The sequence below is a fragment of the Castor canadensis genome, chromosome 1 (assembly GCF_047511655.1).
Source record: "Castor canadensis chromosome 1, mCasCan1.hap1v2, whole genome shotgun sequence".
Lineage (NCBI taxonomy): Eukaryota > Metazoa > Chordata > Mammalia > Rodentia > Castoridae > Castor > Castor canadensis.
The window spans coordinates 159,049,695-159,064,783 of NC_133386.1; the positions used below are offsets into that span (position 1 = coordinate 159,049,695).

At 36.9% G+C, this 15,089-nt stretch overlaps 1 protein-coding gene across 4 annotated transcripts in view; it reads left to right on the forward strand.

Annotated features, from left to right (window-relative positions):
* Positions 1 to 15,089, forward strand: part of Nell1 (neural EGFL like 1) — an 828,356-nt gene that overhangs the window by 220,625 nt on the left and 592,642 nt on the right. For all 4 annotated transcript variants that reach the window (XM_074042879.1, XM_074042893.1, XM_074042884.1 and 1 more), the window contains exons 8-9: positions 7,321 to 7,455; positions 8,385 to 8,487. In XM_074042879.1, coding sequence (XP_073898980.1) covers positions 7,321 to 7,455; positions 8,385 to 8,487 — 238 coding nt within the window. The remainder of the gene's footprint in view (positions 1 to 7,320; positions 7,456 to 8,384; positions 8,488 to 15,089) is intronic.

Sequence of the window (15,089 nt, forward strand, 5' to 3'; positions counted from 1 at the left end):
CTTGTGATGTTTCATTTCTTTCTCTGTCCTATCTGGAATTTAGAGTGATATGTTACAATGGAAACATTTTTAGTCTTGGCATCTGCAATATGTCACTACAAACATGTTTTATTCTTACTTGAAATAGTACCACCCATAGTAAGCATAACCATTTAGATCTTGTGGAAGGCTATATCAAAATGTTTTTCTTGAAAAATGCCTGGAAGTAAGAGGCCTTGTGTATCACTGTAGATTCCCTGGTAGTGGAAAGGAATTTGCCCACTGGCTATTAAGCTAGTAACACTGTGAGATGATATATGGCCAGAGCCACTGCTGCTTATAAGCTAATGCATTTTGGATGTAAGAATAATTGCCAATAATCAGAAGGGGCAAAATAGCTATTGTTAGGGATAGATTACTGTCACAGGAAGGCATTATATCAGGTTTTTAATATATGATTTGTTTTAGGACTGGTCTTGAGTTAAATAGGAAAGGAGGCAAAAATTGCCTTTCCATACCTTCAGTTTTATAATTCTGCCTCTTTTCCTCCTCTTCATCATTCGTGCAACAAGCTTCTTGTGAGGACCTGTGCTGTTTTCCATGTGTTGTGTTAGGCACAAAGAGGCAATGATGAACAATACATGATTCCTACCCCAGAGATATTCATGTTAAGTGGCAGAGCCAAAATGTAAATAATTAGGGACTTTAATATGTATTCATAAAGTGTAGGTTCATAATGAAAAGACTTGTGGAGAAAGGCACTGAAAAAATGGAAAATGGTTAACACTGTTGTTATGATACCCATTAGTCGTGGACATGCATTCTAGCCGTGGGCAAAGAAGGAATTAGGTTGGACCTAAGGGATATTACTCTGCAAAAGGAAGAATTTTTGTAACAGTGAAAACGATACATCAATCTCATTCCACCTGCAGCCATGGCAGGTGGGAAAAACTTGGTGGGTAGATAAGTGATGAGGAGATAGGGCTCTATTTTGGGCCCATAGATTGTACCACTAAAGGCAGTGTTTCTATTTCAAACTAGATTTTTGGGTGGCCAAGTCCTCTTTTGTCTGGAGGGGAGAGAAGGAACACTTTTGTGAAGAGAAAGATTGAGGCTGAGGCTTGAGACCCTGAGCGCTAGCTTTTCACTTCAGATACAGTGGAAATGTGAAACCTGGGCAATTATTTGCCATCCCAGCCTGTGGAATAAAGAGGCTTTTACTTCATATTGCCTGGAGCAGCTTGATCTCAATACTGTTAATTATATTTTAGTATGCTACCACATTTTTGGAGCAAGAAATATGCCACTCAGTCTCAGGTGGTTGTGGTTCTCCACTCTCTGGATGTGAGGATGCCCTTTTCTTTCCTTTCAGGGAATGTCACTTTTCTCTTTTTTGGGTGTCCATTGTCTAAGAGCCACAGTGAGCTCTCCCTTCAAAACACTATTATGTAAAATGGATATTTGTGAGGCAGAAGATATTTAATTGTGGGAAACTGCAAACAGAAAATGGTTTAATCCACCTTCTAAATCCCCTCCCCTAGCACTATGGCAGATTTGTAAATCTGTTCCTTCCAAACTGTGGGTAGAATTATAATTCTACAACTGAGCACTTCCATTTTCACTGCACAATTTGGAATCTACAATAATCTAGTACAGAAATTGGCTTTTTTTCTATAAAAGGGCCAACCTGTAGCTTTTGGGTTTTACAGTCTAAGAGGCAAAATTGAGGATGTTATGCATATACATTTTTATTTAAATATAATCATTTATAATAATGTAAAATGCAACCATTGAAAAATACAAAAATTATTCTTAGCTCACAGGTTATGCAAAAATAAGTGGCAGACCAGATTTAGTCCATGGGCTTTAGCTTTTCAGCTGTTGATCTAGAAAAAGATAGAAAGTTACTCATGCTAGGTAAAACTTTTTGAGCATTTATTATGCATTTGTTCCAATGCTTAAATTTTTTATATTCATCGCCACTTTTATCCTCATAATAATCCTGAGGGCTAAGTTTGGTTTATTAGTATACTTTACAGATAAGAAGACTGAGGTCTAGAAAGGTCAGGTAGTTTTTCTGAAGATAGTGTGTGGCAGAGCTGGAACCTGAGCTTAGATACTTACAGCCTCAAAGTTAGGTAACGGTTGAGACAGTTTGTGGTTGGAGAAAAGAAGACTGGAAAGAGAGATGAAAAAATAGAAGGAGTGACTAAAGGAGAGGAAGAGGAGAATGCTACAAGCAGCAGTATAAAGATATGAAAGGAGAAGAAAAAGCAAATAAAAAGAAAGGAAAAGGGGAAAGGTATGTTTGATCAGTTCATTGATCAGAGCTAAAGTTTTCAGATTGGTATCTTTTGGGAATGAATGTAGAACTTACCACAACTTATCAAGGAGGAAGGCAAGGACAAGAACAAATCCTTTTAACCTTCTTTTTTGGTTATGAACTGCTTGCTTTTTTTGGAAATTGGAAGGCATTCTTTAAGTACTGGGTTGACATTGTGTATGTTTCTGTCAGGATCATCATATATTATCTCACTGCTTAAAATTAGTCTCCAAACCTAGGCTAGGCCAGGTGAATTTTCAGGGAAGGACTTTTTAAGGAATTCTCAAGAAAGATCTTTTTTTTTCCATTCCAGCTAGTGCCAAGGTTTGAATAAAAAGATCGTTGGTGCTTTGTGCAGTCTTGTTTCCTTCTGTTGACTCTAAAAGTGAATGTACAACCTGTCAGGACCCCACTGTCATATAGGAGTTTCCTTTAAGTCCGACATCTTGGGCAGACCCTTTTCTTTAATTCTGTCCTCCTACAATTAATGCAGCCATCAATGTGGGAACTCAAGGGCTCCATGTTTCAGAAACCTTCATGGTACAGATCAGCTGTGGTGTTCACTTGCCTCCTGGGGTCCCTGCTCTCACATTGCTTTGGCCCTGTGGTTTTCTTCCTTTTGTGTCAGCTTTGTGATGATTTAAAAAAAAATGTTTTTATTTATATGTTGAATGCAGCATTTTAGCTGGTTTAATCAGTGAAGTCCTTCAGGACATCTAGAGTCTATCATCTTGGTGGGAGCAGAAGGTATAATTTATCCTTTTGGCAGATGGAAAGAGATGGAGAAGGACATGTGAGGCAAGCTGGAAATTAAATATGGTTCTAAGATTCAGAGAGAATTCTCTGGCACCAGGTCCATTTGGACTCAGACTGTGACAAGATTTATTTCATGGGTTTGGAGCTAAGGTTTGGAGGCTTGTTTTCGGTGCCCAGCACCCATGATTAAGATAAACATGTGATCATATAGATCATGGTAGAGATAGGGAAGGGGCTTTAAGGTCAGACTGATCTGATTCTGGGTCTCCTTTCTTTCACCTCTTTAGATATTTATAGCCTTGAACAAGTCATTGGACTTGTTCTGAATAAATTGTAAAATGGTGATAATTATTCCTGGTTTTGTAGAGAATCCATGAGACCAGAAAAATGAAGTTTGGTGTAGGACAATGCATATTTAATAAGTGGTGGCTGTTGTATTTATAAAGCTGTGAAACTGAAAGAGAAAGGGCAACCGTGAGGGAGCAGTGTTCAAAAAAATGCACTCCTTTCCTGGTGGTTGGACTTTATAAAGCCTGGCAGAGCCTACAAATTGCTGCTAGGAACTTGGTCTGAACCAGGTATTGAGAGGTCTTGAAAAGCAGAAAGTCCTCATACTAAGGTCATAGTGGAAACTCCGGAGCCCTCCTGGAGAGGAAAGCCACCACACAAACTGGACAGGGATTGGTAGCCAAAGCCAGCTCAAAACTAAATAGTTGTAAATTCCATATCAACCCACAGGTCTGCCTAGGATGGATCAATGTTCCTTTTCTCCTTTTAAGGTTGGAGGTGCTGGAATATGACTGTGACCTTGCTTGAGACAGGACAGATCATAGAAACAGTTTGCATTCACATTCAGGTGACAGAGGCCAGAGTGGATAAGAGACTTCTTAAGAAATCTTGACATTTTTATAAAATCACACCTCTTCATGTCAGAGAAGGTTCAGGATAGTTACCTAAAGTAATACCTGCATCCCCCCTACCCACTTTTTGCTATTGTTCTCTTGACACCTTACTGGTCCATAACAGTCTGTGACTCCCTGGTTGCTCTGAAGTTCTCTCAGTCAGTCTTGATGTTGTAGGAAGTGCTCTTTGGCTATGCCAGGGGCTTTGTAGGGTCCTAGGGTCCTGCTCTCCAGCCTCTCTGGGCTCTAATAATCCCATTCTGCCTTCAAGCTCAGAAAGAAGAAACATTAGAGAATGGGAATTTCTTTATTACTTTTGTTTAAATCTTTGACAAATCCATGAAGGCAAATCAAGCAACACTTGGAATGGCATTTCAACTCCTAATGTATTTAATTTGATTGTTTTAAGGAGCTCAATAATGATTTTCCAATTAAACTTAAAGGTTTGAAAATAGAAGTTTTCTTTTCTCTCCCTTCTATTTTAGCAAATGCCAAATAGATAGTACTTCAGAGGAAGAAAGAAAAAAAGCAATCTACTATATGACTAATGTACTCAGATCCATCCATTGACCTCTTACAGTGAAAAAGACCTTTGCTGTCTATCTTTGAATGTGTAGAGTTAAGAATAAATGATTCAGCCCATGGTTTCTTCAACAACTGTATGAACATAGATAAAACAGAATAGAGATGTAGATCTGATACCATCTCTATTTTGGATCTGCAGGCATCCTCAGAGAATAAGACAAGTAGTATAGAAATAGCTTTTGAAAATGAATTTATATAAATTCAGCTTGCTAATACCAATGTCAGAAAATGTAATTCATTCTTTGATTCAGAGTTGTTTTTCTCCTTTATTGTTGTTATAGGATTTAGCAGGGGGAAAAAGAAGACGAGATTACATATTAAATGTCTTTGAAAAATTAGCTTTTTTGCCTTAATATCCCTTTGCCTTTGTATTTGTCTGATACATTCTTATTATTATGGAGATTAGGGTTTTTCCATGTTATCAGAAAAAGACCAAATATATTAAAAATAAAAACAAAGTTCAGAAGGAAAACAAAATCTGTTATAGTAAAACTAACATTTTGCTTAGGAATTGAGTTTTGTGGATGAGCAGAGCTCAGCATTGTTGGATCAGTGCGTGCTGGTAATTGTTAATATTAACCTTAGGCAAGATTCTAGAATTTTGGGGAACTAGTATAGATACTGAATTGCCTTTTGGGTCATCTGGTCTTTAAGAACGTTCTTTCTTGGAGTAATACAGACACTACAGTTATTCCAAGTTTTCAGACTAATGTAGGCATGCTTCCTCTCACAAACAGATACCTCATTCTGAGCCACTTTTGGAGGTACGCAGACCTAGTTCAACTACCTTTTGTTCAACACTAGGTCATGTGTTAATCATTACCTTATGTAGGAACTACTAGAGCTTATAGAAATGAAATAAAGATAGTAAATAATAAGTTGTTACTTCCTTTTTATTATCTCTGATCTATATAAGGTTTGATTTCTTAACCTCAGCAAAGTCTTGGAAGTTTCCTGTGTTTCCCAAAGAATTCCCAAAGATCTTAATTATCACAGATTCTAGATTCTAGAAACTCTATAATTAGGCTGAAGTATTAAATGACGATTTTTTGAAGATCATGCATTTTAGAAAGAGTCATGGGAAGCTAATATTTCAAGGAGAGTCAACTTAGTTCCATGGTACATGTGTTTGTCTAGGATCATACTGTTATTTTCTCTGCCCTTTGCCACCACTCACAAAAGATGGATAATGGTCAGGTGTTCTTGAGAAATTCCAAGAGGCAGAGGATGAAATGAGTGACAAATCCATAGATTATAATTACACATGGATTCCATTTCCAGAGTAGCACTACAGTTAATCTAGAAAGATGGTGGGAGTTGTTTCTCAGGTTTAACCAATACACCTAAAATTCTGGCCCCAAATAGACTTTGTTGGATCAAAGATTGCTCTAAGCTTTATTGGGAAAATACTCAAGGTATAGAGACATTGGTATGATTGAGAAGGAAAAAAAATTATAAGACAGATTTTAGGAACTGGTATTTGTTCTTTTGATAATGAGAGTCTATATATGGGGAAGGAAAGACAGGTGATATTGCTATTTGGCTTAATTACTCTGTAATGTTGATATGACAATACACATCTTATATCAAAATGGTGTCATAAGTTTTTTTTTTTTCAGAATCTTTTTATGTATTTATTTGGTGCTTGGAATCAAACTCAGGCTTCACATATGTTAGAGAGCATATATGCACTCTACCACTGAGCTACCCTCCAGACCTACACTGTGCTTTGGTATAGACTAAATGACAAATAGTCAGGAAAGAGGATGGAAACCATGTGGTGAGTTGCTGTTAGACAGGAACCGGTAGTGCTGAATGTGGTCAAGAACACACATGTGTTCTTCTGAGACCAGAAGAACTTCAGATGTCTGGATTATAAGGAAAGACTGAATTAAGCAAGAAGAAGGCAGAGAGATTTCATCACTCAAACCCAGATAGCCATTTCAAGTATCAAGTATTAACAAAAAAATAAGTGGCTTTCTTTGGAAGACAGTAAGTTTTTCATCACTGGAGATGTGCAAACATGGGTAGATAATTACTCTAAGGAGTTTCTTGTGAGTATATCCAAGCTTTATATTCTCTTTAAAATTGGAAATTCTATGACTCTGTAATTAATAGTAATTGGGTAGCTTAGAAAAAAAGAAAACGTTATTATATAAAATTCAATTCTTGATTGGAAATTTGTCTACCTCACTTGACCTTCATCTGAACCCCAAAGTAAATTCCTGAGCTATTCTGTTTTACTGAACTGGGGAGAAACTAGATCCTTCTATGACTTTTCTTTTTTTTTTTTTGGCCTCTTCTCCCCAGAATTTTTCATCAGAGATGAAGCAGTGACTTCTTAGCTTATGAAGCATTACACTCTGGTTAGTGTGTAAAAAACATGGAGAGGATAGTGGGAGATAAATGTGAGTTCATTAGAGTTGCTGATTAGATTTCTAGTAAACATTATAATCAGTTCTTGAGAATACATTAATTACAAGTGTGCCTGTGTGGGCTTGAACTTCGAGTACACACCTTCATGAACATCCATGAGGCTCCTGGGATATAGTTTAATGTCTCATTTGGTGTTCATTACACCATGGAAGCCAATATGTCTTCACATTAGAGTAATTCCACCTTGTGTTTAAAAGCTATAGTAATACAACAAAAACAGAAAACAGAGCCTGAGCATTTTTTTTCTCTTTCTCTCTGCTTGGGTGCATTTTTTTCTTGTTGCTATTAGTTTTGTTAGGACAATGCAATTGAATTACACTCAGTGACTTTTTTTTGCAGCTAAATTATGCAGAGACAAGACTTAGCCAATTGGAAAACTGCCATTGTGAGAAGACCTGTCAAGTGAGTGGACTGCTCTATCGAGACCAAGACTCTTGGGTTGATGGTGACCACTGCAGAAACTGCACATGCAAAGTAAGCCCCTTTGTAAATAAGTAAAATGAATTACAGTTTAAAGAGGATGGGTTCACTAATTATAGTGTAACTGGGCACCTTAAGATATAATGTTAACTTCTTTATACCTACCAATCCTTAGCAATCTGAGCACTTGAGAAGTGATGCTGGAGAAGTGTCATTTCTTATCTAAATTCTTGGAAATTAAATCTGTTCCCCTTGACATACTCTCCTTTGATCTAATATTATTATTAAGGAATTAACTGTTTGGAATTTGAAAGTTTGCTTGTAGAAAGGGAAGAAAATCCTCTAATTTTTAACAACCTGATGGTTAGTTTTCTTCACCATTTTCTCTGCTAGAATAAATTTTAATAGGATGTAATTAGTCTCTAAATGTTTTTGTTCTTCATAAGGTATCTTATCATCTGTTTCAAAGAATTGCAGGACATTTTCCCCATTCCCTGCCTTTAAGGATATCCATCATTTGTAGACTCCATCATATGTTTCAGAGAAATACAAGAGCTCCATTCAAAAATTAGTATGTAAACCCCGTCCAGCTGAAATTACTTGATAAATATCTGAAGAATGCTATTGTTTGTCCAAGAAAATACAAAATGGATTGTTAGAGCCTCAAAAATGATTGACAGGGTCTGCAAAAGGTGTTATTTATGTTCTTGTAAAAATAGGCTTTTTGTTTTCTGCCTAATCTACTTAGTCCACATGGGCAGGTGGGATGAAGTCAGTGATGTATATCAGAAAAGTAATTGAGGTGACATGGGTTCATTCAGGCTGGAGAAAATACTTTATTTGTGGTTGTGGAAAGGGCTGGGGCATTCTTCACACTGTTTCTCTTTCCCTGTTGAGGTTTTAGGAATGAGGTGTGAATTGTCCCCACAACAGGAACTTTCAAAGGACAATTCTGAGGTTCCTTTCTGTCTTTCCTTTCTCAGAGTGGTGCCGTGGAATGCCGAAGGATGTTCTGTCCTCCTCTCAGTTGTTCCCCAGACTCCCTTCCTGTGCACATTGCTGGCCAGTGTTGTAAGGTCTGCCGACGTAAGTGTTGACCAAGGTTCACAGTCCCTTGAGCTTTGTGATTTATTTTTTTCCTCCGTTTTTCAGGACCCAAAGGACCCAAATGATTAACATTGATGAAATGCAGCACTGGCAGTTGATGTAATAGGAAATCTGTAATAAAAAGCACCATGCTATTTTAATCACATTTGGTGTGGCAGACACTTTACATGAGCATTTTCCCCCTTACATCAACTTTAATTACTATTCCCCTATCATCTATGATGGCTTGATCTGTAAATCTACAACTCCAGACTTCCATGTGCTTTAGTCTAATTCTGAATGATTGAGTTAAGGACCGAATTCTGTGTTTTGGCTTTTTGAGGTTTTGGCTAGATTCTCTTGTTATTAAGGGGCCTTTGTTAAAAATTTCAGGATAAAATTCAATTAAAATACTGAAGCAATTACTTTCAGAAGTGGTCTGTCCATGTAATGTAATGTTTTAAAATTCCCTTTTCATCTGCATTGCAAAGGGCACTGCTTCAGATGAAGTAGTGAACACCGAGGAGTTAAATCTATCATTTGGAATGTCTGCTGTCTGCCATATACTGTGCTGGGTGTTTGAATTTTAGGAGTTTATTGACTTCTTAGAGCAATCCTTTAGGTAGGCATGGTTATTGCCCTATTTCACAGGAAGCTTAGGCTTAGGGAAGTTAATTTGCCAAGGTCACAAGGCTGGTAAAATACAAGCCAGTTTTGCTGACTACAAAGCCTATAGTCTTTTTGTCAAATCACATAGTCTTCTACAGAAAAGGAGATGTCTGATGAGAAATGTATGTTGTATCCCGTGAGTAATTTTGAAGATTGTTTTTTAAACCGAAAAAGCAAAATGAACCTCAGTAGGCCTTCAAAGCACAGTGTTCCTTTTGCCAAGAATATCATGTTATCTGATGTGACAATGGAAGGAGGGACAGATTTTCTGGTCAAAGCAGCTCAGATAGTTATTGAACTCTTTCAAAAGGAATCTTGGAATATTCCTTCTTTTCATGGTTGGTTCAGTAAACCCATTGTTTTAGAAGGGTGTACCTGGCGTTGGTCTGAAGAGAGCCACTTTGTTTCTTTAAATTTGTTTTCCATTTTTGTTTTTATTGTTGTGCTGTGTAGGGGTGCATTATGGCATTTATAAAAATTCTTATAGTATAACAACAAAATGTATCTTTCTTGAATTCATCCCCTTCACCATTCTCCTTTATCTCCTCCCTCCCCCATTCCTGGAACAGTTTCAGCATGTATCGTTTTTCTGTTTACATACCTGTGTACACAGTATTTGTATCATCCTCACCCTCCTACACCCTTTTCCACCTCCTTCCCTCTCCCACTGATTCCAACTCTCCCAGGCAAGACCTGATCCATCTTCCTGTTCCTTCCTGTTCCCTGAATTTATAAAATAAAAAAAAAAAAGACAGTTTTGCTTGTTTAAGATAGCTGCACAGGAAGTTTCCTTGTGACACTTCCACATATATATGTATTACAGCCCGATTTGGTTCAAGAGAGGAACTTTCTTGTTTCTGTTCCAATGGTCATTGGAAGTCATGTCTGGTGATACAAATAATTCAAGTGCCCTCATGTTTAATTGTACCTTGAGCCTGTGATGGAAAGGTAATGGCTAGTAGGTATATTTTATTTTTCCAGTTTTGATATTGCATATAATAATCAGCAGAAGAAGAATCTAAAAAACTACTAGGGATTTGTTAAAAATATGATGTTATTTTAGTCATTATTTTGAGTTTCCTGATAGATCTGTGAATACTTAGAAGTTGTTGTTTAAGCATGGAAAAAATGGGTCATTTAGGTGTTACATATTTTAACACTTTGATTTTTGTCTTTTGATTGTTTTAAAATTATAAAAACAATATGCTTATTGGTTTTTTTTTGGTAGTACTGGAGTTTGAGCTTAGGGCCTCACACTTGGTAGGCAGGTGCTCTACCACTTGAGGCACTCCTTTAGCCCAGTACTATGCTTATTGCATAATGTTTTAAAACACGGAGGATTAAGATAAGGATGGGAAATTTGCATATTTCTATCCACTTACTTGAAAACAATCACCCTTGAAATTTTAGTGAATTTCATTTTTTAAATTGGATTATTTTGTATACAATTGAGGCTATACTGTGCAGTTTTATATTTTACTTTGTTGTGTTACCATTATTAATTAAATGTGTTTCTATATTTAAAAAAAAAATTCTTTATAAAACTCAGCTTAATGAGTTTCATAGTTCCCTTTGTTGTTGTTTTTCTTGTTTAACTATTCCCCAATTATTGGACATCTAGGTAGTTTTCCACTTTTCACTATTATAAATTACTCTTTGATAATATGTTTTCTATTGAAAACACATTTTGTGTTCTCTATTTTCTTAAGATAGAATTGTCCAGGCTAGAAGTACTGGACTGAAGACTGATATTTTTAAGACATTAAAAATCATTATGTTGTTTTTGTTGTAGACATATGTGAGATACTCATTTTTCTTTATTGTATTTGAGAGTTTTAAATTTTCAAAAATGTTTCTGAAAGTTGCTAGTTTTATCAAGATATTGATATCCATGCTTACTAAAATGTTAGCTTTTTTTTTCTTTCATCTGCTTGGAATTCATAGCAATTTAGTTAGGTAGTACTAATTTTTTCAGCACCTCTGTTGATAGTTTGATGTGTTCAGAGTTTAATACAGTAGAATACAAATAAATGAAGAACACTACTCAAAGAAAAATTAAAAAGAAATTATACAGCATATCTCTGGCAATTAAAATGTAGAGAAAATTAGGCCTCAAAGAATTTTATTTCTTCTCATTTTTTCTTGATGTGTTGGGGATCAAACCTAGGGCCTAGCCTATGCTAGGCCAGTGCTCTACTGCAGAGTATGTCCTCAGTGCTCTTACTGGTTTTTAACAGAAACATATGTTAGGCAGTTTCTGAGTGCAGGTGCCTGGAATAGTGGTCAAAGAGCCTTTCCTGTTTCAGTGGAGCTCACTTTTGAGTTAGAGATGTGGTTTTTAATGTCTAAAATTTTAAGTGCAGTGCCTTTAGGCATCTGTTTGGGGCACAGTTAGAGCAGAGAATGCTGTAGGAGAGTGGAAGACAAGAATAGATGCTCTCTGAAGGAACTGGAGTGCATTAATATTGCTAGTCTTCTAGAAGATCACTATGGTGGGTTGAGCATTGGATGGAAGAGAGAAGAACGATTGATAGAGCAGATTTTTCAGTAGAATTTCTGGAAATTTTCAAATATTGTCACATCACAAATATGATAAAAAGTTTATGAGGTAATGTATATATTAATTACCTCAATTTATCCATTTCACAATGTGTATATATTTTAAAAGATCATGTTATGTACCATAGATATATGTAATTTTTGTCAACTAAAGTAATAAAATATAAAAATGAAAAATGATAAAAGGCATATAGTTATTGTTTTTAAATCTAGTTTGACAATTTGGATCGTTTTATTTAGTTAGTTAGTTCTTTTTTGTGATAATATCTCACTATGTAGCACAGGTTGGCCTTGAACTTGTGATCCTCCTGCTTTAATCTCTGGATTGTTTAATCTTGATTGTCTCATTTAATCCGTTGACATGTATTTTTATCATGGATATAGTTGAGACCGCTATTTATTGGATAACTGTCTCTTCTTGGTTCAGTTGATTATTTTTCCATATCTTTGGAGAATTGCCTTAAGTCACTTTTTTATATGTGAACAAAAGATTTCCTAAATTTCTCTTTGAGTTTAGGTGAGGCAGTATTCTAGGGATACCAACAAAAGATAAGCTGATACACAAGAGCAAATTGTTTTGTCTGCTGACACTTGTCCTGGCCTCAGGGGCTTCAGCACTTACAGATGACAGCATCCTTTTGGAACTAGGAAACAATTTTGTCTAAGCATCCATGACTATCTAGGAAGTGATACAGGAGTTTCATTACTAAAATCTTTTTTGGGATTAGTTAGCTTTCCATCATTCAGAAGAGCCCACTTTTGAGTTAGAGAAACAATTAAAGGAAGGATTTATTTTAGCTTACAGTGTTAGAGGTTTCAGTCCATCATTAGCTGGCTGTATTGCTTTTGGCCTGAGACAAGGCAAAACATCATAACAGAAGGCAAAGTAGAGTAGAGTTGCTTACTTTATGGAAGCCAAGAAGCCAGACAGGAAGGGGATAGGAAAAGATAAGTTCAAAGGTACACCCTCAGTAACCTAACTTCCTTCAACCAGGGCCCACCTCCCAGTACCTCATGCAGTTTGAATTAATCAGTGACTTACCTCATTGGTGAAGTTAGCGCTCATGACTCAATTACCTCTCAATGGTTTCACCAGCTTAGAACCAAGCCTTCAACATGAGTCTTTTGGGAGAACACTTCATATACAAACCACAGTACTACTTTATTCAAGGCATATTGAGCATATAAAGCTATACATTAAAACCCCCTGGTAATCTTCTTCACTACAGGTTTTCAGGACTCCACCCAGTCTTCTTCAACCAGAATCTCTAGGCAACAGTTTCCTGAAATCTATATTCTTTGAGAACTACCAGAAATGAGAGACAGAAAGAAGATAGATAAGGAATCTTTCACCTATGCAAAACAGCATTTCAAAGGAATAGAGATAGTAGAGGGAAAAGGAAATAGTCTGTTTGATGACAACATATGTTTTTTTCAGATGAGAAGAAGAAACAAACATGCCAACATGGTTGGGATTGGATGTTGTAGATCCTATCCACTGATGTCACTCAGTAAACATAAATGAGGTCCCTTATTTCAAACACTCCTTAACAATGGAAAACACCATGGAGACATATAGATAAATTATTCTGTGCCAGGCACTAAACTAAGTCATTTTGTGTATATTTTCTTAATTCTTTCAACAACTCAAAGCTTTAGGCTCCATTAATATTTCCATTTTACAGAAGAGGAAGTGAAGCATAGAAAAAAATAATTTGCCCAACATCTCTCAGACACAGAAATGGCACAGAAAAGGGAGTAATTAACTCCATCAGAAACTTGTATATATGTGTGTATGTGTGTTTGTGTGTGTGTGTGTGTGTGTGTGTGTGTGTGTATGTGTGTTTGTGTGTGTGTGCATTTTGGGAAAACTCCATGTATAACAATTTAGCAGGGTATTAGCAAATGGATAAGAGTTTGCTAGGTGTCAAAGGTGGGTAAGACTATGCCTCCAAAGGGAATTACACATGCAAATCATGGATATAAACACAGCATTGGTTTTGGTACTTAAAAGCAAAGTTTTAAAGCAGGGTCATGGCATACTCAAAAAAGTGCTTTTAGAAAGGCCATTGTACCAAGAGAGTTGGAGGCAAGGAGACTGGATATGGAATTTGGGCATATTCCAAATGGAGGTGATGAGGTTGACTGGGAGGCACCTCCTGGGAAGATGCAAAGGAAGGGATGGATGTATGAGTGACAGCCAAAGGACCTGGCACATGATAGATACTTTATGGACACTGTTTTACATAAGCGTCTGTTAGTGAGAGGTTGCCAGATTTTGAACAAGAGTCTGTAGGAGACTCATAGTGTGATTAACAGAAATAAGGCAGGTGGAGGAAGTAGGTTGGAGAGTGATACATTCTATTTGGCATGTTTTAGTTTGTGCTGCCTAAGGGACAACCAGTTTGATGTGGTGTGTTGCTCAGCGAGGTAGTGTTTGAAGCCAGGACTATGAATTAGCTCATGGAGGGAGGAAGAATCTGTGGGTGTTCAGTAAAGCAGAGTGCTGATTTTGACATTCTAAGCTACTGAGTACCAAGGGATGGCTGGAGTGTGTGCAGGGTACAAATAACCTAAATAAAGACAGTGCATGCTCATCTCCACAGCTGACAGGAGCATCAAAAGTTGTACCTGTTATTGTTTATTCAGTGTGCACTGAAATGGCAAAAGTGTGTAATCCTTGCACTCAATAAATCAAGGTCAAATTTGAAGGGCCAGATGACTGTGGGTGCAAAAAAGTACAACTGACTAATTCTTTCTCTGAATCTTGAGTATGTTTGTTTCTGACATCAGAAACAATAGAGAAGTGTGTATTGGTACTGGGTTTCAATTTCATGGTTGGACACTGTGAAATATTCTAATTTACATGTCCCCAGTGTGATATGAAGGGCTCAGGTATCCATTTACATTTCTACTCACACTGAAAGCTGTTGAAATGAAGTCCCAAATGCCCCAGCCAAAGGCACCAGAGCCTGACTTACCTTATGCTTAAATTTTCTCAGATATCAAAAAATAAGCCTTTGGGTTGTAGATCAAGAGATTGGATAATGAGGACTGATGTGAGGCATATGGAAGACAGTGGTAGGAAAGGAAGAGTACTGTCTGAGAACTAAGAGTGAGTCTGAGAAAGCATGGGGAATTCTTGTGACCTCCAGTGATGATGCTGAAAGTTGTCTGAGGTCATTTCACGGATACTTGGTATCCTAATCACACATTCTGCACTGTGCTATTGTTGCAAGTGATGGAGGCATGTAATAATATGTTGATATCATCCACTAGCTCCCAAAGTCCCTGCTATCTAAGGGCATAAAATTCAGTGGACATTTAATTTTTATACCAGACTGGTGAATTTGAGGGATGTGTGTATCCCTAGT